Source organism: Nematolebias whitei, chromosome 7 (assembly GCF_014905685.2).
Source record: "Nematolebias whitei isolate Nwh7 chromosome 7, NemWhi1, whole genome shotgun sequence".
Lineage (NCBI taxonomy): Eukaryota > Metazoa > Chordata > Actinopteri > Cyprinodontiformes > Rivulidae > Nematolebias > Nematolebias whitei.
This window is the reverse complement of record NC_056504.1, coordinates 6,763,477-6,790,073: the sequence shown is the minus strand read 5'-3', so window position 1 is coordinate 6,790,073 and position 26,597 is coordinate 6,763,477. Positions and strand designations below refer to the sequence as shown.

Genomic DNA, 26,597 nt, shown 5'->3' with positions numbered 1-26,597 from the left:
ACAAGGTGCTTATAAATCGGCATCCTCACTGGTAGGTCAAGGTCTTGATTTGGTCATGACCTTGGATCATAAATCAAAAAGATGTAGAGGCATTGGTTAAAAGGCTGCTGGGTCAACTCTCCGATGGAGCCCACTTCCCCTGGCTTTCAGCATCTCTCGCTTTCTGTCCCCTTCCATCTCCTCGGCTCTTGTCCCTTTTTTCCAGTCCCTGCTGCCGCCTGGAGTCCTCGGAGCCTCCATAACAGGCAGGGAGAGAGATGGCAAGGGGGTGAAACAGAATCAATAAATCAATATGTTTTGCGCCACTAAGCTAGGGTAAACTCAGTCTCGTAGAGCTGTGTGTCCACAGGCACACACACACACACACATATACACTCACTTACCATCCCAACAAATTTCTCTCAACACAAACAAACAAATGAAGGCAGCAGGACAATATGACCCTTGCCAAAAGACATTTTGTTGTTTTAGGGACTTTCTTTTTTCTCATTCTGTTTCCTGTTTTGGATCATTAAGTCATTGATTTTTATTTCAGCGGGTAAGTGGTGGTGGGGACCCCCAGGGAACTGGCTAAAAACCTCAACAGAGTGGCCCCAGCAGGAGTTTCTTCAGTAACTGGCTGCTCCCAACTGGCCCTCCTAACTCAGCATGGGAGAAACTATCATTCCCAATGTCCTGGTGCATGCTCAATAATCCAGGTAGAAAAATCTAAAAAAGTTAAGTCTGGTCCTCCATCATTCTCAGTCATTCTGCCTCCATATTTTAAGAGACATTGATTGTTTCTTTCTTAATGTTTGGAAGTTTAAACTCCTGCATTCAGGTTTAGATTGTGGAGTTCATTGAAAGTATTGGAATGGTCTGTTCTCCTCATGGAGTTTAGGGATGTGAAGAGTTGGCTGGAGCGTCTGCTTCCCTATCGCTCTGGTCGATATTCTTAGGTCCATGAGGGAGATGAGGGTAGAGGAGAGGAGATACGCTAAGATCCCTTGCAACCCTGGCAGACCAAGATTCAGTTGGCCGGTGGCCAGGGAGATATTACAGTCAGATATATAGTAACACAGATGGATGCACTCAGCCTAAAGAGGCTGACATATTGGCCGGGGCTGTCATAAGAATGACATAATACCAATCCTGACAGGTAATGAAAATAACGGCTGCTCCGCCACATGGTTGCATAAGCACTTTACTTTTAGCTCAAACAACCTAAAGAAATTATATCTGACATGTAGAATATTTATGTCATATACAGAGAAAGATACATGAACATATCCCCACGTTTACTATTATTCTCTATGTTATTTACTATGCATCTATATAAGAAACAAATTAAATAAAAATACACACAAAGTTCCAGTTGTTGGTCCCTATTGATATACATTGATGGATCTTGATGAACAAAAAATATTACTGAGATGGTTGGATCAGTTTTCATGCATTTGAACATGTTCCCATGACAAAGAGTGACATTTTCACAAGTTCGAATAAATATGACAAGTTGTAGTTTTGGTACAATTCTTGCAAAACCATCAAAGCCAGGGCCAGAAATTACCACCAAAGATGTGTGCAGTGTAAGCATCAATTATCTTTACCCGCTTCTTCCTTTCAGGGTTGTGAGGGTCACTAGTGCCCATATTACTATTGTACAATAGGCTGGGGACACCCTGGACAGGTCTCCAGTCCATCACAGGGACAGAGACAAACGAGACAACTATTCACTCTCTCACTCACATTTAGGGACAATTTAGAGTTTCCAATCAGCCTAACATGCATGTTTTTGAGATGGTGAGTACCTAGAGAAAACCCATGTATGCACAGAGAGATCATGTAAACTCCACTCAAAAAGGTCCCCGGCCAGGATTCAATCCAGCAACCCTCTCACTGAGTTGTGCTACCAACTGTGTACACTATGCTGCAGTTGTGTAAAGAAAACCATTAAACTCTGATGGTTTACACAGGGAATATTAATTTGGGCTGATAAAAATAACTTTTTTTATTTTTATTTGCCACCTGGGACAGTTGAAGCTGCCCCTTGGACAAAGTTTAATGAAAACACAACCGTTAAACATAAAATACATTTGAAGATGAGTTTTTGAAAATCTGTAAGACGTTCTCTGAACATTTGTAGTCATAAGAAATGGAAAAAAATCAGTATAATTTCCAGACAATCTGTAAGGGTTGACATATGATGAAGATTGAGGTTCAGGTTTGTTGTAGCCAACCTCTGAACAACCCCGCTTGTGTAACTAGTGAGTGACATCATGTTGCCAAATATACACTAATGATCATATTTATACCATCGTTAGGTCATATACAATAAAAACTCTTTTAAAAGCCCAAATATACAACAGTTGCAGCAATTCCATGTGACAAAAGGTGGAAAAAATAAGCATTTTTATCCTTGTGAACACTCACACATCATCAGAAACTCTGATCCCATTAGTCAAACTGTGCTCAGCAAGCTCACAAACCCCTCCACTCCTGAGTCCATGTTTATCCATCACATTTCCATGATAGGCTGGATATTAGGAACCAAGAATGGTGTGATAATCTGGCAGGGAACTCGATTGAATGGAGCTCTTAAATAGTGTGGGTAACAGGTGCAGTGAATCGGGGCTGATGAGCTGAAAGTGCAGAGGGGGTGTGACAGAGGGACAGAGCAGCAGAAACAGGACAGTGAGCGTGGCAGGGGACAGAGGACAGGATCGTGACAGGTATGACATCTTATTGACACTTCTAGTTAACTTTTACAATTTTGGTCATAGCTAGGAACTGATGGGAACTGATGTAATGTTCAAGTAGCAATAAGTTCTTTCCAAAGTCTTTCTACAACACGCTGTATGTCTGTGTGTCATATCTCTCATAGCGTATTGGAACATCTAAGGATATACATAATAATAATAATAATGTCATCACAATGTCAGCACTGTATGTTTCCATACAATGGCGAAATTAGTCTCTGCATTTAACCCATCCACCACCAGGTGGTGCAGTGGGCAGCTATTGAAGGCGCCCGGGGGGGGCATTTTGGGGATGAGGTGTGCTGCCTAGAGACGCCATGTGATGTGCAGTGACTGGGGATCGAACCTGGGACTTTCGGGTCCCAAGCCGGCTGCCCTGCCTCTACACCATCTCGGCCCCCATGGCCTTCAAAGAGCTGTCAGTCAGCAGGAAGCTGCAGACTTCCACAGGCCTCAGTAACATTTACATCCTCTATCGCCAGGTGCGAACACGTATCCAGACATAATGCCATTAGGTAAACTGCATCAGTAAACATTCAGTGATCACCACTGGTATATGAGCAGCACTAGCACTCACCTCACTGAGAAGCTCGGTGGAATTCTTTAACTTTTTATTTCTTTCTGACACCTTTAGTTTAAAGAGGCGCCTATACTTTACAAGTTCAATTTAAAGAAAAATTGTTACTCTATTAATAAAGAAGCCATACTCCCCTGTGTTTTCCTCTCGCCTCTTCCTTTTAAAACAAACCAGTGGTTACCCTATAGCTGCCATAAAGTACTCCCTTACATTTACTGTGGTTTCTCAACTTTTTTTTTCTTACTCCATACGAGTAAGAAAATATATAATTTTTGCTTAAAAAAAATTAAAGCGAAAAATGTCAGGAGACAAGAATAAACGAAGAGGAACAGAAAAAACATACCTTTAATCTAGCTGCATGCCATATTTTAAAAATCGCAGGGAAAAGTACCGGAAAAAAAAACTTTTCTTTAGCGAAGTACCTTTTTTCACTTTGTCCTACCTTCACTTTCATGGACATGAGTCAATCTTTTGATGTCGTCAGTCGCCTTTTTTTATGTGGCATCGCAGAGAAAATGAGCTGCCGATACGACAGAGAGGCCAGTGGGAAACAAAAAGCATCAATAAAACAAATACTGGACAGATTTACTTTCTGGTTGTATCTATAAAGAATCCTCTGTGTGTGTTGTGTGTAAAGCCTATGTGTATTTGCCACTTCCTGTAGTATCTCCACATGGTGATATTAGTCCAGTAGATGCAAACACTGATGTTTGTCTTGCCTGTGCTGTCAGTCTGCATCAGTGTTTACTTGTGCTCATGCACAATAAAACATTCCGATTTGTGCACGTTTTTGGTTCTTAACATGTGGGAGTAGGACATTTACGTCGCCCACCTGAGCTCAGCTTGGAGCTAAAAAAGTTCACTTGATTAAAAATCCCTCCTTGTTAGACTTTTTGCTAAAAGCTTAACAAGCACATTTGACTGTTTCTCTTCTTTCGTTCTCCTCCTCTTCCTCGTCCACGTCTCCCTGCTCTGCTCTGTTCTCAAAGCTCAGCATCTCCATCTTCTTTCTTCCCCTCTCTCTTTCAGCCTTTTCTATATTTAATCAACTGGGGAGCGTTGAATTAGTGATTATTTGATGGAAGTGTGCGGGCAGGAGGAGGTCGGTGCGTTCACGAGCTGTCATTTATCGGTTTGAGTCTTCACACACACCGTCCTGCTGTTTCAATGAAGAGTGGAGTTTAAAAGGAGCAGATGAGAGGTTATGTTTTGTAAAATAGGGCATCCATTCATGGTGCAGACGGCCATGATACATTCATGCTTGTTTCCTCTTTATAAATATTTCTTTATGACTTTCATTTCTTCTTTATGCGCTTCCTTCTCTCTCTCTCGTGCTGTGTAAAATGCTCACTGTACACAGCGGAGCTGCATGAAATACGGCCGTCCTTTCAGCCATTTCAATAAAAGCATTGCATTGAGGGACCTGCACCGGCTCAAGTGCAAATAGCTCTGGTCAAAAACACGAACGTTCATTGAACCAAACAAAAAAGATCCCGCTCCGATTACGCAACGTGCATTATGACGTGGTTGAAAACGCCGTGGCTTATGCAGCGTAAAAGCAAATACAAGATAATTAGACGTATTTTAGATTTTTCATCTTTTGGGAATATCGACACAAGTTTTTCTCCACTGGACGTCACTCCCATAAATCAGAAACATGGATGTAATATTTATCAGCTCCTGTTTGTGGTTTGTGCAAAGCTTAAAGATAATCTCTGCATTCTTTATTCACCCTTCTGTATGTCACCAGTCACGCTCTGTGCTGGATGTAAATGTGTTTCTCTACGTAAGAAGCGACTGGCAACAGGAGCCGTTCATCGTGTGTTTGTGTTGGAGATGACTCTGAGCTGCTGCCGCTCCAAACTTTAGCTCAACATCTGTAAAGCTGACAGGGTCGTAGCCCTCCATGTGTTTGCTAACGGTGATAAGCTGCGGGGGTCTTCCCGAGTGGAACAAAGGAAACGAGCATTCAGCGTCGCTGCTTCTACAGCATCCAGTCTGAACTTAAATTGTCGGATCTCGTGTCTTTGAATTTATTTCAGACACTTCGTATCAATAAGCAACATCCATTAATCAGTGTATTTGGATAACGTTCATTTCTATTACAGTCTTTGTCTTTTTATGATTGTTTAAACCATTCACATGTTTGTGACTTGTGCAACTATTTTATGATGTATGCTGTTTACGTTTGCCCAGATCTCTCTTGCAAATGAGATCTTGACTCCAACGGGGTTTTTAATTTAGTTATGTAAAGAGAATAAAAACGAGATTCCACATTTTCGATCAGTCGTGGACGTACACCCAACGATTACTTTCTGAGAGTTTCGTTCAAAATGCCCAGCGGTTTGTGAAACATTTTACTAACAGACAGAGACGCACGAGCACATGCATGATCATCCACTCATGGTGGCAGGCGATAAAGATAACACCAGGGCTTCATTTGTAAACCGATCAGTGCCGGAACGCAAATAACAGGCTGTCCGGCGGCGTTGGGGTACGGTGGGGGGGTCTGGGGATCCTCCCCCAGAAAATTTTGAATAAAGTAGATGCTATTTTCTGCATTTTGTTGTATTTTAACGAGTTGTCTATATTTTCCTACACTTGTAATGACTCGGCTACTGTCAAGCATCCTACCCGCCTTTACTTGATGGTTCCGAGCCCGACTCTTCACTGTCCGACTCCACATGTGAAACCTCCAGGCGCCTCCTCCGTCTGTTCATGTCCGCTGCCTGTGGGCTCCTGCCCGCATACGACTGCCTGGTTAGCTCGGCACTGACCCCACCACTCTTTTATGGGTGGAGGGTTTTTTAAGGGTAGACGCAGAAATGCTACTTGAAGGGGCAGCTCATATATTCGTAAGCGGCTGTTGTGTTTAAAATCAGTGTTTATGTAATTATTTTCAGACTACAAATCCAACATAAGTATTATTTGTTCAAGGCAGTCATATTTGTTCATAACTTTTTTATTAGTAAGCTTGAGAGTTATAGGACTAAGCAACCCTGTCAAAATAAAAGTTTCCAGATCCTGTTCCGGCAAGATCCAGCTCAAATTAAGCATTGCATAACCCCTAACCTTAACAAATAAAGGTTGAATGGAAAAATATAAATTAATTAAAGGCAGAGGAAATATATCTGAAAACGAACTGTGTAATCTCATCATCCTATTTTCATCGCTCGTCAAACAGCTTTCAACAGTTTGTTATCATGCCGTGTCTTTCCTGTGACAAAAAAAAAACAACTTTTCAATAAAGTAATAGCGAAATAATTTTATAAATGCTCGTTTTCCCTTTGACAAGACGCATTAAAAAGACAGAGACCATTTTATCCAGTCAGTAAATCTTCAGCTTTACCAAGCAGCCAATTAGTTTAGCCAAGTTTAAAGGAGGTCGGAAAGTTAGCCCGTCCACCCAAAGGTGATGAAATCCACCCACGTGCGCTTCTAATTAAGATGCTATTTTATTTTTGTTCCGTGGAAGCAGGGGCTTCCTGGAGTATCCGCTGGTTGCCAGGCAACCATGTGCAGAAACGTAAAAAAACAAAACTCCCTGTTAAAGCAGGTTTGAACGCTACTCAGAAAACTACATCTTAACTTGGTAATATTTATTTTATTTTATTGTATTTGTTCTGATCATCGGAGAGAGGCGGTCGTTTTCAGATTCATCTTACTTGGGAATCTTTGTTGCAATTGTTTGCAATAATTCTGTAATTTTCCAACTTTAACCCCAAAATTGTGAACTATTAGGATTAATACCTCATCACAACGCCATCCCCAAACCGTGTAAGCTCATTCGACGGTTCATGTGGGTGCACACTTTTGAATATTCACATAGCAGTGATTGCGTTTTCCCTCAGAATGTCTTCACAATGTGTTTGCTCGTGCTGCTATTTGTGTCTATATTTACATTTGCATACGCTGTGAGGTATCCTTCGTTCTCGCAGGCCTTTCAAGCTGGCTCTTACAACCCTTTTCTCTCGCTCGCACACATTCAAACGCATGCAGCTCGGCGATATGCAGCTCATGAATACTCGGGCAGCAACGCTCAGGAACCGACTTGTCTCTCTGCCTCGGTGACGGCTGCAAAACAAGACGGAAGTTGTACAGCGGTGCAAAGGAAAGCGTTTGCCGGGTGGCAGATTAAACGCTCGGGTTTCTTATTTTATTAATGTTATTATTAATTAGATAAGTAAAAAGCAACAAAAGCAAGTAAAGGCTTGCCAGCTTGTGCTGTGATTTATGTTCACTTCTGAAAAGAGAAAAGTAGAATTTATGGCTTTCTCATTTGGCCTAATCTTCACTTTATGCTGCAAAGCCTGAGCAGTGCAGCGAGCTTAAGGGGAGAGGCTGAAAATTGTCCTCCACACTTTCTCTAGTTAGCTTTATTTCTTCTTCTTCTTCTTTCTCTCACTTACCAACCAACTCTATCACATTTTGTCCTTGTCTGGAAGTGCACATTCGCAGGAGTACCCAACAAACACACACATCAGCTCCGGCACACACACAGACAGGCCTCTAATCACACACACGCAGGTGCTCTGCGCGCACAAGCACACACTCGCACATGAAGTGAGATCTGCTCAGCCCCTCAGCAACACCTTCACTTCTCTCGCACCAATTTTCTCACACTTTTCTTTCTCCGCGTCTTCTCCTTCTTCTTCCCATCGCTGCTCGGCTCTGCACCTCCGCCCTCAGCCGCCTCCACATATAGATCTTTTTCTTTTTATAGTCAACGCTGTGGTCCCTATGGCAACATCACAGTTGTTGATTGCCAAGGTGCTGCACATCAAATCATGCAACTATCATAAGAGGTGTGTGTTTTATTCTGGGATGAATCACAGTGTGGCGAGATGACCTGTGGCCCTATAAAAGAATTTTAGAGCCGGGCGCGTCGTTGTGTGTTCATAAAGCAATAAATTAAAGCTTTAGAGATGCTTAAAATGGAATATTTGAGAAGCGGAGCTCTCTGCGTGTCTCATTTGCATGACTTTTAGTGTGTCAGGGTGTGTGTCCCAGGCAAGTGTGAAGCTATTACAGGTTTGACAGCGACGAATCATCTGGGGGTGCAGATGATGGGCTTTTTCCATCCAGTTACAATGTGACAACAGAACTCCGAACTGTCGATTCCTATTAAAGCGCTCGCAGGAAACCCTGTCGGCTCTCGTTCCCTGTCGATTCTTATCCAGGTAGAGGCGGTAAAAAGATGGAGGAAATGAAGGGGGAGACAGTGTTTTATGCATTACCTTGGTGGAGGGGGGAAATCAAAAGTTTTCAGTCATTTACTTAATTTAGCAGCAGAATCGTGCCGCAGAGGAGGAGAGAAGACTCGGGTGAAATAATATGTGAAACAAGAATAGAAAGAAAAACACAGTTTATCTTTTTTATATTTGAACTTCTCATTCAGGACGACTCCAAAGCCGTCCCACTGTAACGCTGGGATTCAGGCTGCCCGCCAGTACAACGGAGGAGAAAACAGGAGGAGATAAAGAAAGAGGTGGGCTGGTGTGAAACGGATCAAACAATGGATGCGAGAAAAGCTCTGCTGTTTTTCAACCAACTGCAAGCAAATAAGAAAAGGCGTGGAGGAGGAGCGGGGGTGTGTGATAATGTGCAGCTTTAAAAAAAAAAATGTCTTTTGCATAACTACGTTTTTTTGTTTTTTTTAAAGACAGTTTTCAAGAAAGTTGAACAGAGTCTTGCTGAAGACATAAATTTGTGCTTGAGAATTTATTTCTGCACTAATCAGGGAAGAACTTGTCACACTGACCTGCTCTTTTACCCGCTTCTTTTATTTATTTATTTAAATATATATATATATATATATATATATATATATATATATATATATATACATACACACATACCTATATACCTATATATGTGTGTATGTGTGGGTGGGTCCATCATTATCTAGATTAACATTTTTATGTGCCTATAAAGTGTGTAAGGTGGTAATAAAGAACGCAAGAACAATCAAGGGGTTAGAATGAGGAGCTCATACTGTTGTGATCTCTGGGTGTTTTTTGTTTTTTTTGTCTTTGTAGAGATGCAGAAACCTCGGTGTGCACTGAAGCTGCAGCACCGTAGAGCAAGCAGCAGTTCAAACAAGTCAACAGCAGTTTTCTGTTTTTGTTCACATTGTGGTTTTCAGTGGGATTTATGAGAATAAAATGTGCACCTTATATGAATATAGAAATAGATAAAACCTTAACATTCAATTGTATGTATGTATATATATATATACTTATATACATATATATCTCACAGTATATATATATTACTGCTAATGCATAATGTTTTAATCAAACCTGCTTCAGTGGTGAGTGGCAGCGGTGGCGGTAGTTCAAATGTTTTGAAGCGCAGTGGAAAGGTTATGAGCTATTAATTTCTTACCTGCTGTAGATAACTCTTTGTGCAATCTCAGTTTGGAGAAATATGCAATCATTACATGTACCGATGAGACTGAAACTAGAAATGTTCACTCTGAGATATTTTAAGCCTGACCGCCATTGAATTTCTCGAAATAGATCAGCAGTGATAAGAACTCTGATGTTGGTGCCCCAGTGTTGGTTTTTTCTGATGTTGGTGCCCCAGTGTTGGTTTTTAACCTGCGTGGCTTTCTTCCCCATCTTTGCATGAACAGTCTTTGCATTCTTGGACCATATACCCCATTAGTTTGTAGTTGTTGTTTTTTTTTATGTGTACGTCTCTGACATCGGGTCTGGTGTCCCAGTTGTTTTTTTTAAAAACTGTTGCTTTAATGTTGTTGTAACTATCAAAGTAGAAACTGCAGCTAAATAAAAACGAAAGTTGTCTGAGCCAATGTATAATACTTCTGGATGTTTTCTTTCTCAGAATGTCCTTTTTTATTGTGTCCACTCAGACTCAATCCCCCACGCCACTCAATCCCAGCACAAAGAGCCGGGCGAGGTGTCCTTGTTGTCAGAGAACTCTTCCCTCATCCTTGACCTGACATGAAACAGAGAGCTCGTCTTTCTTTCTTTGTAACTATGTGAGGAGATCTATATAAAAATAAAAAGATAAATGCAACAAAGGGATAGAGATTGGGATGCTTTGCTTTACGGCCCTCTTTAACCTCACACGCAGACACTGATCTCCGTGCAGCGTGGTTCACACCACCAGGAAGGTTTAATGTTTGGCCATATGTCAGGATGAAAAAGTGCACGGCGAGGGATGGTAGAAAAACACCCCGCTGCCATGTGCAGGCATTAGTGGAGATAAAACTTGAGGGGAATCCAAGTAGGATTTAACCATTTGTCAATGTATACTTTAACCTTAAAGTTCTTGTCAAATCACTGCACGTCAGGTGGACTATCGCAGAGCGGCTGTTGTGTTTGTAACAGGTTTGTGTTAGGAACTAAAGCTGAACGATCAAATACAGACAGATGTTTTGACAAGAAGCAGACAGTGATAGTAAAGTAGTGGGGTTTAATTTATTAATATAGTCAAATTTTTATGTCTGTACAAAAATGAGGTTGCAAATAAAAGTAGTCCTGTGAATATAGGGTATATGATACCTGATTGATTGTAGAAGAAAACAAAAACTAAGTCTGTTTTTATCATTTTGTACATTTAGTTACGTTTTCCACCTCAGTTTTGTGGACACAATGCTGCTTTGCTTCAGTTGTAACATCTGTTACACAGATTAGATTTTGGTGGCGCTGTTTCCCTCTATTTTAAGTATTTGGTAAAGGAAATATTGATGCAAAGACCATTTTTCAGTCAACCTTTATTTATACAGGCTAGTCTCATTGAGCCACGAGGACTCATTTACAAAAAAAGACCTGTTCCAGACAGAATTTAAAGTACAGACAATAACAGCAGACAACGATTACAATAAACTACAGTAAAAATGCAGTTAAAATAAGAGTAGTGCACAAAACAATAAATCAGGGTGCCGTAAAACAGAGTGAAGTACTAAAAACAAGAACATATTTGCCTTAATTTTTCTATTGACATTATCAAATGTTTGAAACACCATAAAGAAATCAAGGAGGACAACTTCAGTTCCTGTTGCAAGGTGTTCTAAGTTGCAGGAGCTGAGTAAGAAAAGGCCTTTTTGCCAAGTTCAGTCTGCACTGAGGGAACGCTGCAGGTAATGATGTCCTGAGAGCGCACGCTGTAACTGCACTGATGACGTGACATGTGGGAGGAGATATGAGCAGGTAGCAGACCAGGGAGGGATTTAACTAACTTATTTTCTTCCAGAGAGGGCTGCTGGCTGTTTTTGTGTGTACATGGAAGCCACCTGCCTTAAAGTGAAAAGAAAGACTTAAAGCTAGGGTATTTTGAAGTGGGTCTCTGTGGAAAGCTTGTGAATAATGACTATCTTACCTGTTGTAGATAGTGTTTTGAATTAACAGAGTTCAGAGAAATAATTTTATTTCCCATTTTTAAGAGGTGTACTTCTGAGCAGACTGATGAGTTACGAGTCCAACACCAAGGTGAGATACTGCTGTAAGAAAACCCCTCCAAACTCAAACATTTCAAATCAGTTTATGTAAACAAACCGTACAGCTGCCTTCAGTTGGACATTATATTGTTATTCCATCAGAAATGTTGTATTCCTGCAGGAAGTAGCCCAGGCTGCTCTGACGGTGCTACACCTCACTGTTCCTGCTATTTGCACAAGGAAATAACTACAGAACAAAATGTCACAACACCTCAGTTCAAAAGAGCTGAACTAGAGCTTTAGGGTCTTTGTTAGCTATAACTATCCTGTACACCATAATTTGTATTTATATGTCCTGACAGCACGAAGCAACTGAGCTTATTCTCTCCCCAAACCACAGAATAGAAACTTGTTTTAACTGACTTACTGACTGAATTAGTTTTTCATTTTCTTGCAGCTGCGGTCAGTAAATGACAAGGAGCTGACCAAAGAACATCATAATTTGCAGGATGGACATTGATGTTAGCTCCCTTTTTGCTTCTGAATACGTCTGTGGAAAGTTTTGCATGGATTCTCTGAGCTTTAATACACATTCAGAGGATCTTTGATCGATATAATGTGTAAATTATTGTAAAATCAAAGCTTTTAAAACACATCTTCTTTATGAACCTGAATATTTGGAGTTGCTCGGCTGCTTTTTCCATTCAGGAGATTTTTCTTTTTCTTTCTTTGCAGAAAAGCCCAGTTTTACAAAAAGCATCTCAGGTTTAGAACCATCTTTTGTTTATTTCATGTTTCTACTGACACGTCTCCAACATCAAATGAGTTTTAGTCAGGCTGAGACGGGTTGGGCAGCAGCTCGAGGTTGACCGGCAGTGGTTCATTTGTCATGAGAACCAGAATTTTGTTACACTTGGACCAAAACATTTATTGCCCAAGCCAAAAAATTAAAAAAATCCTCAAACCTTACTTTGAAGGAGCTCATTTTTAGATATTTGCTTTCCTCGACTTGAAAACCTGTGAATATATGCATGAACAAAAACCATAAAGGCTCAAAGATCTCCACATTCAGACTGGGTGGGATACAATCAAGCCAATTTGGCCTGTTTTTTAAAACAGCATTTTAGCTGCAGAATGTAAAAACAGAGAGCGTTTTGACAATAGCCGAGGAGAAATATTATGAGCAGCCTTCCTCGCTTCCCTGGGAGAGTTTCATGGAGTGCTTTCTCACTCTGATAATGAAATGACCTGGCCTGCACTGCTCCGCTCTCTCTCTCAAAAACACATCTGCGAGACGAGGGCGAAAATGAGAAAATCCTACCTCCTCTCTCGAGTTTCGTAAAGCACACTTTCAATATTCCTTTTCTCGGAGAACGATGGGAGTTTGAGTGAGTGTGGACTTTTGTGTCCTTGTGAGCGTTACCCTGCCTGCGTGTGCACGTGTTACTCTGTGTGTGCGAGAGGCTCGAAAACGCTGGGACTGCCTCGATAAACCGTGTTTGAAGTGCGCTCGACATAACAAGGCTGTGTAGAGAAATTCATCGGGCTGAAATCCCATAGAGTTGTCACCGTAACGATGTTTTCATAACTTAATTTTTGGAGCTTTCGTGCAGCGGAATCGATACAATAAGCAGCATCAAAGGCTGCACTTTTGTCCCACATCAAGGTTAAATCTGATAAGGCGAACTGTAGACTCGTGGGCCTTGCAAGACTCTCGGGCTGTACCAGACCGATTCAAAGGAATGACTCACCACGAACTGTATGCAGACCATGTAATCCCTCAGCCTCTAGTTAACAGTGGATGTGTGGCAGCGCCGAGGCAGAGCGAGCGCTGTCACCGAGTTATATAATCAACGGAGGGGTGTGTGTGTGTGTGGCTGCTGTTCTTCTTGAGCTCACGATTGTGTGTTCGGGCCAAAGCCACTGTAAAACAGGACAGCTGTGCTGGACTTTCTCCACGTAGGAAGTCCTCGGGGATGGAAAGCTGACCGGATTTGCAATGTTAGGGTGAAAAAGTAGGCAAGGGTTAGGGTTTCTGCTACAAAGTGAATCCACTACAGCGGTGCATGTTTTGAAACTCACGGCTTCATTTGCATTTGCAGTGTGTGTGTGTGTGTGTGTGTGTGTGTGTGTGTTTCCTCTTGTGGATCCATGCCTTGCCTTCTGCAGGCCTGTTTGTGTTGCTGTATGTTTGTCTTTGTGCCTGTCTTATGTGTTAACGCAGCCACGTCTGGTTATGTCAGCTCACCTGGCGCTGTTTTGCATTTGTGTTTACGTTTAAGTGTGAATGCACGCGCCTCGGTGCATTTTGTGTCCATGAGACTTTCTTCCACATTGGACCACAGGGCCTCTCTCCAGCTCAACGCTGCCATCTGGCTTTGGCTCGCACCACCACAGACAATCCTAGGGGAGCTATCGGAACAAGTCTGCGTCTGCTTTTAACAACTGTTCTGGGATCGGCTGTCCGCTGGACTGGTGCTAACTCACCCAATTATGAGCAGGATGATAAAACTGACCTTGAAGCAGTTATGGGTTGTGGATAATGGAAAGCCGCTGATAGCGAGCCCATGAAACTGCACTCAGGTTCCAGTGACGAAAGAAAATAATGGTTTAACCACATCACTTCATTTTGAGCGGCGTTTAAAGGTTTATTAGTGGACGGTTTGGGGTGCTCAACTGGCAGTGACGAAAATGAAAGGATGTTTGAGTTTTTATAAATTATGGACGAAGACCTGAGCTACCATCATAATGTTTGATTTTTATCTTGTTTTCTTTTCTCTATGTCTTCGAATGATCTCAGCTCAGTAACAATTGAAGCCGAGGGGATTTGGCTCCGCGATTTACTGCAGGCTCAAACCTGCAGTTGCAAATAAAACCAAGAGCGAAGGAACACAATTAGGTCAGGCTGAGGCCATACCATTTGTATGGGTCATGGTAAAAGTGCTCATATGTATGCAGGTTTATAGGCCCCCCGGGAGCCCTGAGCTGACCTTGTACCACACTCTGATCTATGTCCTCATCTCCCCCTATGCCCTCTTTTCCTCGTTCCTTCTCCTCCAGTCTCTCCTTCCCTTTTTATCACCCCATTCCTCTCCCCTTAAACACCTGCCTCCAACACACACCACCTTCATCTTTTACTTTATTTTTTGGAAAACCCGTCCTTTTGGGTTTACCCGTTCACTTTTTTCCACCAACTTTAACTGGTTTTTCACTGTTTTCTTAATCCCCACTCGTCCTTTTTTGATATCAACAGTCAGTCTGATAAATAATGCATCACAGCACATTAAAAACATTAGTAGGGTTCTCTTGGCTGTCAGAGAGAGGGAGGAGACGAGGGAGAGAAGTGAGCCTTTTAAATAAGCGCTGTGCAGAGTGATGGGATTTAATATGAGTGGTGGAAAAGCGTCAGAGAGAGGTGAAGGTTCGAGCGTTAAATTGCGACCTCGTGCACAAAAGTTTTGAGGCCTTTGTCCCGTCGCCCAAGAGCCCCGCAGATTCTAAAAGATGACCGCTCTGTCAGGAAACTGAAGGGACAATATTTAACAGTATTTCTGCAAAACACAGATTCTGCATCGCACGGAGGAGCCCGGTCTTTTTCATTTTACCTTTCATCCTTCGCTTTCTCCATCCTCTCGTCCCCTTCCACTCCTCCTGGCTGCGTGGCAATTGGCATTATTAAAAATTGATTGGCGGAGAGCGTTTAGCAGGGTGGCGAGGCAGAGAGGGAGATTTTGACAGGCAGGACTGAAATGAAAGGAGAGCCTCAGCGGACACAGTGCGGAAAGGTCTCAGTGGGGGGACAGTGTGTGTATGAGGGGGGCATGTGCTCGTGCGCGTGTTTGTGTGCGTGCACTGGTGTTGTGGATCGACAAGAAAGATTTGCAGAGAGGAGCTGAAGAGCTAACGCACGATGAGTTCATGCTATTTGTATGTTGCATTGTGTGTGTGGGTGTTTGTGCACGCGTGCGCAAATCCACAACCGAAAGTCCACGTGCACAGAACTCTTTTGGTGCATGCACACATGCAGCTCTGCTGATCCACGGTTACCTCTTTTCTATCCTCCCTCTCTCGCTTTTTTCTCCCTCCCTCTGCTTCTCTCCGCTTTCATCTCAGATCAAATAATATTTCCAAACCAGCCATTCCCCCATTGGCCATAAGTGCTACAGCTTTGGAGAGTTTCAATACACTTTAACTGTAATTTGTCAGAGTGAGTCTAAAAAGAAACGTTTTCTAGGAGGGTAGAAGCATGCACTGCTACATGATGCTAACTGGTCTCTTTGTCTCTCTTTTCCCTCTTTCTGTCCTGCTCTTTCTGCCACAGATGAATAGACCGATCCAGGTGAAGCCAGCAGACAGTGAGAGTCGAGGAGGTACTGTATGTTGCTTCATTCCTTCATCTGCCTCTCTTTGTCCCAGCCCCTGCATCCCTGCTGCCTGCATACATCAGCCTCACTATTATCTGTCCTGCTCCGCCATGCAAAGCACCTCGACGCAGGCTGACAGCTCAGCCTGGCCGGACCCTCCAGTATTCAGAACACATTATGTAAACAGAGCTCTTTTCTGGCCAGCTCCGCCTGCAGCTCCCATGTTTGAGTTTCATCATATGCACTGATGCACGCACACACACACACACACACATTCCAGTACACGCACACAGAAATGCCTTGTCACTCTCGAAGGGAAAACGAGTCCCCTCTTCCATCGAACACCTGTAAAAAGCTGTTTGCAGCAAAGCAAATCGGACTTGACTCATGTCACACATTTACATCAACCAAATAAGAGACCGAATAAACGACAGCCCTGTGTGAATAAAAGTAGATGTAGTTTTGTGTTGGTGTTTGCGTGTCGCATTTTATTGACAGCCAAGATTGCTTCAAGGAAATTTTCTGTGTCTAGACTTGAAGTGACCTGCTCCTGACATCAATCAATGGGCTGCACAAGATAAGACTGAAGCAGTTTGAGCATTTTGGTCCAGAGCGATTCAGACTTTTCAGCTTTTAATATAATTGGAATCAATTCTAGTCACAAGAACGAGGGAAAAAAGAGAATGAAAAGAGTCAGAAGAGAACATGCAAGTGGCTAAAGGTTGATAAGCAGCAGACGCATGGGGAGGGAAAAGTGTTACCCTGTAAAGAAAATAACCTTTAAAGAAAGAAAGTGAGGCTGTGCAACATCCTCCTCTGTTTAGTCTGTTGCTTTTCAGAGGGTGATTGATGGAGCAGAAGAAAACCGGAGCGTGCACTGAGTGTGGGGAAGAAAAATACGAGCTGTGCAAGACATGCATCTGTGCTGGAGGTCTATCTTTCTCTGTGTTTGAGGATTACTCTTCTTAAAACTGAATAAAAAGCTTAGCATTCCTTGAAGGGATGCATATGACCTGTTGAGTTGTAGCCATTTGGATTAAACCCTAAAAAAATTATGTGCCATTTTATTCTATATTGAAATACCTCAGTTAGTGCTTAAAGTATGTACTGTTAAATACTGTGAACTACCAGCACGCCTGATTTTTGCTCAATGTTTGTAAAACTCACTGAAATGTATTTGTTTTTGTGACAAACATGGTTGACTTTAATAGTTAATACCAAAGTTTTGAGCGAAAATGTGATGCTCTTAAAGTACTTGTTCAGAACACTACTCAGCTGCACCAAAGTTTAACCCAACATCTGTAAAACTGGATGAGTTATAGTCATTTGTTTGTTTTCTAATATCAGCTGGCTGCCGCAGCCACACTGGATTGGATTGAGTCCAAAAGTTAACCAGATGTAGATGTCAACCAACCTTCTGAAAGTTTCATTAACAGCTGTTCAGTGGTTCACGAGAGACTTTGTTCATTTTAATCATTAAGAGCAAAGTATAAAGACGAGTCTCATGTGAGCAGTAAGCACTCAGAATACCGTCATTTTTGCTGCATAAGTCTCAGTTTTTTTGTATAAATTAGCATGCCCTGCGACTTATATGGTTAAGCGACTTATTTATGTTTTTTCCACTTTATTCTGCACTTTATTCCACATATTTGGACTGATGCCACTTATACGGCAGTGCGACGTGTACGGAGAAGTGTGAGCATATGAGGTGTCAGCAGAGGACCGCTGACCATTACAGAAAGACAAAGTTCATGCTCAATAATCCAAGTAGAAAATCCAATAAAGTTCAGTCAGGTCCTCTGGACAGTTTCTTTTCTTGTTGAGATGTTTTGTCCCTCATCCAAAGGACTTTGTCAATCTGAGGAGCCACAACAAACTCAGTCTCACAAGCAGCACACTCACATAGTGAACCAACCAGTTTGCTGGTGATAAGATGTTTTCTGGGGCCCGCCCTTCCCCCATCAACTTCTCTGAAGTAGCCAAAATGATTCAAACTGGTCCAAAGGCTCCTCGGATTGGTGAAGTCTCTTTGAATGAGGGACAAAACCAGTGGTGTAGTTTACATTTTTGTAGTGGGTATACTGTGCTTAGAAACCAAAGTACACCTGTTAGTACAATGTAGTCGTCAATTTATTTTGATTTTTAAATATATTGAAGATTTCCAAATTTCTCTGATGCTTGTAGTTGAATAAATGAACAACAAACTTTGTACAACAGTTGGCTTTACATTAACATGTTTATAATGTATAAAACAGTATCAAAGCAAAGCGCTGCATACTGATAGATTGTTATGGAAGCATTTAACTGCCATTTAACGTATCAATGACACGTACCTAATGATATGTTACGTATCATTGGGCACTTTTAAGTGGGTCTTAAGCTTTTCTAGTAAGTATACTCCATATACTCGAGTATCGCGTAGACTACACCATTAGACGAAACATCTCAACAAAAAAAAAGAAACCGTCCAGATGACCTGACTGAACTTTGTTGGATGTATTGGAAAGAGTTTACCATCTATTCAGTGAAATAAGGTTGCATTTAAATTAAGAGGAATACGTGAATCAAGTCAAGCTTTGCTAAGTTTCTAACGTTGTTCGACAAATCATTTTAGTAAAGAAAATCCTTAAAACTGACAATAAAAAGGAATCCAGTGAACAATGAGATCTGAAACACTCGAAATATGTTTGTTCGGCTCCAGTCCGTTCACCTACTGAACGCAGCAGCAGAGGGAGATCTGGGAGATTTATTGTCTTTGTGTGAGTGTTGGTGTGTGTTGGTGTGTGTGTGTTTATGGGAGAGCTTCTCATGATGTCCACACTCTTCCTGAAGAGCTGTAAGCATCGGCCTGTGGTGACGTGTGCAATCGTGAACGCGTTCGCATCAAAGAAGATGTTGACGATGCAAACCTTTTAAGATTTGTGCACAAGTTTTGCAAGTGTGTGAGTGAGTGTGTGTCCTCCGTGTGTTTCCCACTCCTGTAAACACTCGTAAAACCAAACCCACTACCCCCATCCCAGTGCAAGGCCAGAGCACCGATTAGTCTTGTTGACTCGGCAAGGACACCCTGTTAAGCACAGGCGGTGGGGAACGGACCCTCAGCACACACACACACTGACGCACCCACACATCTACACACACATTAATTTGCAGAGCACATTTACAGGCAATTGCTCTGAGGATCATTAATTTCCAAACGTATACATCCATTTCCACAAATCTCAAACTTTATGTAATGTAAGGAAAGAAAGCAGCCGTGGCTCCAACACACATTCCTGCGACTCCCCTCAGACTGATTCAGTGACTCTGTACTGGTACGAGCTGCCCCTAATGACCTGTGCTGAACTTTAACTCACACATATTTTATTAAGGGCAATTTGTATTAGACTTTATCGCCCTGTTACTCTAAGACAGCATGAGTAATTGTCTTTAAAAAGAACTGGGGGAAATAATGCATCTTTGGTTTTTATGATGGTTGACACGACATCTTTGATTATTTCTTTTCTAGACAAAAAAAATGTATAAAACATGCATGATATTAAAATATTTAATTTTTATATGTTTTACCACAAATTACTTAAAAAATATTTTTATAGTAGCTTTAGTTGCTTTTATAAAACTGGTGTGAAGTATTGCCTTCTTTCTCGACCTTGAATAAATGTACCGTATTTTTTGGTCTATAAGGCGCACCGGATTATAAGGCGCATTAAGCGAAACAAAACAATCACATAAGTCAAATATTATTCAACTCATTCACAATAACCACATAAAATCGGTTCGAGGTCAGTAAGAACAACCAGAATGAATACATAAGGTACACCTGATTATACGTCTCACTGTCAATTTTTGAGAAAATTAAAGGGTTTTAAGTGCTCCTTATAGGCCAAAAAATAGGGTATCCATCACTAACAGCTTGTTTAGTTGATGCGCATTTGATAATAATAATAATAATACTAATAATAATAATTAGAGATGCACAATATTATCGGCATGGTATCGGTATCGGCCGATTTTAGTGATAAAGTTAGATTGACATCGGTCATTCCATCAAAATAACTTACCAATATAAAAGGCTTCTCTTTTAAATTGATTTTTAATGTACGAGACTGTCAAGTATATCTACTAATGCACTACTACTTATGTGCTTTTCACTTGTTGCTTGTGAACAGGTTGAGCTTAGATTTGTGAACATTTATAAATTTGCACTGTTCGAGTGTTGTCACTGTGTTAGAGAGTAAATGTCATGAATAAATTTGACATTAAACATAATCCAAGTTGAAGTGTTGCATCATTTTCAGCCCCTTTTGGCACCTGCATTTGGTAACAGGCCAAACGGACAAAGACCATGTAGAATAATGTAGTATTTTAATTCCACAGCAGAGAAAGCTGTGTAGTCTCTGTAAGTAGATCTAGGAAAAAATATTAGTATTGGTATCGGTCAAATAAGTTTTAACATATTGGCATATCGAATATCGGCCAAAAATCCAATATCGTGCATCCCTAATAATAATGATGGTAAACATGCAGTTTTTGATAAATGAGGATCCATTGAAACAGAAAAAACACTTTGGAAATCGAATCCAATTTTACCGAGTCCCGACTGTGACCCGAGGACAAGCAACGCTCCTGTCTTGCCTCCTGTCTGACAGGAACAATTTCTCATCTTCGGGAAGTCTGTTCTTCTGATTCTAAGGAAAAAATGTCAGATTGGTGTGAAAAGTTAGACACATGAACTGTCACAGAAACCATTTTCAGTTTCTATCACACCGTGTTTTCTCTGTGTGTCTGTGTCAGGCAAAAAAGTTACCTCTCTGCTGAATCATTTACTTGGACGTTATGTGCAAGATAAAAACTCCAACATATTGTATTCTTATTCTCTGAACAGAAGATATAAACCCAGATTATTTCCAGTTGTTGGCGTGAAACAGTCTTCCCTGTCCAAAAAAACACATCCACCTTTCAGCAGAGTATTTTATCCTTTTTTTTATTTGAGGATTTATTATTGTAGTAAAATGATTTGCTGTGGAACCAGCAGAAGGATTTTTCACTTAACCAGATCCCAATATCTTTCACAATAAAAAAAAAAAAAGGAGGAGGATATGAACTACCTGTTTTTGTCAGGGCTTTATTACAGGCGAGCAGTCCAGAACATATAAAAGCAAAATGCTTAAAATGAAGTCCAGAAATAATTGAATAACAGCAGCATTCCTCCACTTTGAAGAAGTGTAGCCTTTCATATCGGTCTCTTTAAGCACAGGGCTGCTCTACAACAGTAAGCTCAGAGTGAATATATGTGAAGTATAAGAGAAATGGAGTAATTTTAAGTGGGTTTCTATGGATTCCAGTCTGTTATTTCACCTGCAGTAGAATTAGAGAAACTGAGACCAATTATGGAGCAAATCTTAGCTATCTACATCGACTTAGATGTAAAAAAAATGTCAAACAGGTTAACGTGAATGTTCTATTATCAACTTTTACACCCTATCATTTCTGCATCCATCCAAAGATATTACCTGCTTCTTCCCTTTTGGGTTGTGGGGTCACTGGTGCCCATGTCCAGCTATCACTGTGCGAGAGGCGGGGGACACCCTGGACAGGTCTCCAGTCCATCACAGAGACACACAGAGACAAATGAGACAAACAATCAATCACTCTCTCACTCACACCTAGAGACAATTTAGAGTTACCAATCAGACTAACATGCAGGTTTTTGGTCTGTGGGAGGAAAACCCATACATGCACGGACAGAACATGCAAACTCCACCCAGAAAGGTTGGGATTCGATCCGACGACCTTCTCACTGAGAGGCAACAGCTCTACCGATGCACCACTGTGCCACCCTCATTGGTGCATTTGATGGTTATTTACACAGATGTTCCTAAATACGAATGAATGCAACGTTGTTTGAAACCTACATGCAGAGCGTTTATTTGCCTAACCCTACGTCCTGCAACACAACTTTTAAAAAGTGGCACATGAAGAGACACCGCAACAACTGAGCATGAAGCACGCAGGTAAACCAGAGCTCGAGGTACCCCCGACCTGTCCAGAGTGTGCCCCGACTCTCGCACAATGACTGCTGGATATGGGTACCGATCTGAAAAGGAAGAAGTGTTTGAAGATAATGGATGGACGGACGGACGGATGGATGGATGGTCAGCTACACAGACGGCAGATGAAAAAGAGGTGGACCGACCTTTACATCATTGTTTAACAGCGATGTGACGTAGCTGGCTCCTCGTTAAACTTAATTATTCACTTGGCATCACTCGGATGTAAGTGTAAGTGGTGCAAAGAAAAACCAAAACTCTAAACCCAGCTGCCTGTAGCATTCAGACAGCTCCTCTATGAACGTAATAAAACCATACACTGTATACAACACATTAACATGATAACCTTGGAATAGACCGTGCCAGTAAGTTCCCTCTCATCAGGCTCCACATGAGCTTTATATGTGACCAACATGAAGCTACAACGTACAAAACATGTGCTGCATGTACTTGCATGAATGCTTTCAGCATTTGTTTATTTCTTTCAATGTAACCATACCAAAAAGGTACCAAACTGTGACTTTTGTGTGCCAAACACTCATAACGTAATGACGAACTGCAGTTGAGATTTTGAGGTTTCCTACATGAACATTTCTCCATGATTCTCTGTAATGAAATCAGTTTTCTGTCTATCGCATGCAAGATACTGTTCACACAAAACTGCTCCACAGGATTATAACTCTGGAAAATGTGTTTTCGGCACGAGTTAATGCAAAGTCCATATCGAACGTCATGGTGCATTATTTTCAGTAAGAAAACTGATCAGTTCTATGTTCTGCAATTGGTTTACATGCCTGAGCGCATTTGCTTCCTTCTGAAGGCATCTGTGACCCCCGTCATCATGACCTCCTTCTTCTTTTAGAAGACAGAAAGCTCTTTGTGGGCATGCTCAACAAGCAGCAGTCAGAAGACGACGTGCGGCGCCTTTTCGAGTCCTTCGGCAACATCGAGGAATGCACCATCCTCAGAGGTCCTGACGGAAACAGCAAAGGTGAGACTGCAGCTGCTCGTCACTCTTTCAGGACGCTAAACTAGTAACTCGGCCTTTTGACGTGGGTGACTGTTTCTTTTTCTAACTTTTCATGTTAAGTGATAAAGCAAGTTCCTTCACAACCGTCAGAGGAGCTGTTACAAACGCACAGTTGCTTCTGTGAATTTTATCAGAGCATGTCACGGAAAGCTTTTCCCCAGAAGTTGAGACGAATAAACTGAACCCCATTAACCTCGTGAGTCTACTTCTGAGTTCCGACAGAAGAAGAAAAACCAGATCTCCTTATTAACCGCCAGGCCTCGTGTTTTGGGCAGGAAATAAAATAAAAAAATCTATTCAAAATGCTGTCAGGGTGTTACGCAAGTTCACCACATGAAGTTCATCAGAGGGCTTAGCAGCCAATCAATGAGGCCCGATGATAACTAAACCCGATGATTACAGTGTGCTTGATCGTTCTGATTCCTCCGTGAAGCTCCATTAACAAAGCTTCATCAGCTTACGCTGCCAAGTGGGCTCAATAACTACTGGCAACCTGATCATCCGAATTCATCTGCGACACTTGTCAATAGTAAGTGACACCAGACTGCTTTGGCATTTTCAGCCCCATCAGAAGTCGTCTGAGCTGGTAATGGGGGTCAGAGTGGCTTTTTTAGCCAGATTATTGACATCCAATACAAGTGTCCAGATCAGAGAACGCTGTCTTTACAAAGCGTTAGTGATCCCGGAGGGGATCTTTGTTTTTTGTTTTATGCATTTATTTATTTAAATATTTAACTTGTCTTTATTCTTTGCTCAGTGTTTCTCGTCTCTGTCTCGTTTTCCGCAGGCTGTGCGTTTGTAAAGTACTCCTCTCACGCTGAAGCTCAGGCAGCCATCGGTGCACTACACGGCAGCCAGACAATGCCCGTGAGTATGCCGTTAACTGTGAAAGAGAAAGTAGGTGTGAGAGGGAGGTGAGTCGCACGGCGAGATGAGTCAAAGAGCGTTTAATTGCCTTCTTAAAGCCGAGTTAGACTTTATTATTTGCCGTGAAGAAATTTCTCCTTTAGACGTGACCCATCTTCAAATTTTTCAGAGGAATGAGCACCGACCGCTTCGAGGCCATTGCCTTGGCAGGAAATATAATAAAGAGCGGATGTGTGTGTGATACACGTTTGTGTCCATGTGTCTGTGGAAGCACGCTGACATGTGCTGCTGGGTGTGTGTGTACGGGCGAACAGGGAGCCTCGTCCAGTCTGGTGGTAAAGTTCGCTGACACGGATAAGGAGCGCACCATTCGCCGCATGCAGCAGATGGCTGGTCAGATGGGCATCTTCAACCCTATGGCCCTGCAGTTTGGAGCCTACGGAGCCTACGCTCAGGCAAGAGCCACAAAATGTTTTTGTAGGGTTTATTTTTGTTTGTTTGTTTGTTTTGTCTTGTAGTTATTTCTGCAATGAGACATTCAGATTAAATAGTGCTAAAGCCTAAATAGTTTTTGTATTTTTCACTGTATAAGTCGCACCTTTTTGCATAAATTAGCATGCCCTGCAACTTATACAGTGACTTGACTTATTTATGTTTTTTTCTCCACATTTATAACCAAATTTTTGTCTGAGATCTGATGATTTCATTCATTCTGACATGGAAAATAATGAACACTTCCATTTTCAGCCACTAGAGAGTCCTCGGGTAATATGGCAAGCCAAGTGTCTCATTAACAGGTAAAAGTGGCTATTAATGAGAGACTTGGCTTGCCATACAGGCCGCCTTCGTCTCGCTCTGGAACTCCTGGAGCAAACGTCAAATCAGCTGCATTTTGCCGCACCGCCCAGGTGAAATGCAGCTGATTTGACCAATCAAGTGCATTTATTAAGGAAAAGTTCAACTGAGACACACCTTTGCTATAATTCTGAGCAAACAAATAATTGTTTTTAAGTGTTAATCTTATTAAATTCTTGTTAAAGTCCTCCCGTACACACTTCCGTGGTCGCCATTTGGCAGCCAATCGATTTTTGGCACAACACCGGCCCACGTTTCCAGGTTGTCAGCGGTGACGCATAATAGATGTGACTTATACGGCGAAGCGACATATTTGTGTTTTTCCCACTTTATTAGACATATCTGGACTGATGTGACTTGTATGGCAGTGTGACGTGCACGGCTGCAAGTATAGTACTAGAACCAAAGAAGAGAAGGTTGATTTTTTTTAAGTTAATCTGAAAAAAGTGGAAGAATAGACATTTTCTAAGAGTCAATACCTGGTTTCTATCTAATAGCCTCTATTTCTCGTCTCTGAGCTGTACCTCATTTCACTTTGTAGCCCAGCTTCCTCCTTTTATCTGTCTTCTTCAACTCAGTGACCTCACGGACAACGGCTTTCCTTTTATTACTCCACACTCCCTCTAATCCGCTCTCCCTCTCGGTCTGCAGGTGCAGCAGCAGGCAGCGCTGATGGCGTCTGTGGGCCAAGGGGGCTACCTCAGTCCCATGGCAGCTTTTGCTGCAGCCCAGATGCAGCACATGGCCACCATCAATGGCCTCCCAGGAGCGCCAATGACCCCCACGTCAGGTAATAGAGGCTAAAGGTCAAAGGTTAAATCGCCATGGGGACTGTTTCCATCTGCCATGGAGGTGGCATTTGTTACACTGCTTGGGTGAACTACTTTTTTGTATCTCAAGCAAACAAAAGAGTTTAGTAAAGAGTTAAGAGGACTAAATTTTTATACATAAATATATATTTTTTTGAACTTGTGCAACTTAGACACAGCAGAATGCTTTAAAAAGCCTAAAACCACAACTTGAGCTGGTTACAGGTCATTTCATCTGAAGAAAAAAAAAATAAGACATTTAAGCTGCACTAGATAACCAACAAACAGCAATGATGATAATTACCATTCTAACAAATGCAACGCGCCCTCTCTTTGAAAAATGGTAATAAAATGTTTCTGACGACTCTGTTTGTCAATGAAATAAAAAAACATGTTTCACAGAAAATTGACCCAGAAGTGAAATGAGATGATTTTTTTTCTGTTTTACATTAATGAGGACAACAGCAAAACCACAACTGATAGGAGTGATAGCAATATGTTAGATATAACTTTATTATTATTATTATTCACAAAATCCTTGGCTTTTAGTTTGAAGCTGTAAACTATAAATAGAGAACTGTTTGATCATTTTTGTGTATGTATGTGTGCTCTATTTAGTAATCAAATCAAAACAAAATAATTTAAAGAGGTGAAATATCTGTGAATAAATGCTCCAGTATGACTTTAAAAGGCTAGCTTTAATGGTATTGTTTAAAAATAGGGGGAAAAAGTGATGTGGATTTTAACTAGCATTGTTTTAACTTTATCAAAATTTCTGCTGTAATTGTTTCTGGATGTGCCAATGGAGTACAAATGAAAAATAAATTATATACACACACACACACACACACATATAAATATATATATATATGTGTGTGTGTATATATACATATATATGTG

At 41.5% G+C, this 26,597-nt stretch overlaps 1 protein-coding gene across 1 annotated transcript in view; it reads left to right on the top strand.

Annotated features, from left to right (window-relative positions):
- Positions 1-26,597, top strand: part of celf4 (CUGBP, Elav-like family member 4) — a 124,662-nt gene that overhangs the window by 84,060 nt on the left and 14,005 nt on the right. Inside the window, exons 3-7 of the mRNA XM_037678588.1 lie at positions 16,044-16,092; positions 22,999-23,127; positions 23,954-24,033; positions 24,348-24,488; positions 25,540-25,678. Coding sequence (XP_037534516.1) covers positions 16,044-16,092; positions 22,999-23,127; positions 23,954-24,033; positions 24,348-24,488; positions 25,540-25,678 — 538 coding nt within the window. The remainder of the gene's footprint in view (positions 1-16,043; positions 16,093-22,998; positions 23,128-23,953; positions 24,034-24,347; positions 24,489-25,539; positions 25,679-26,597) is intronic.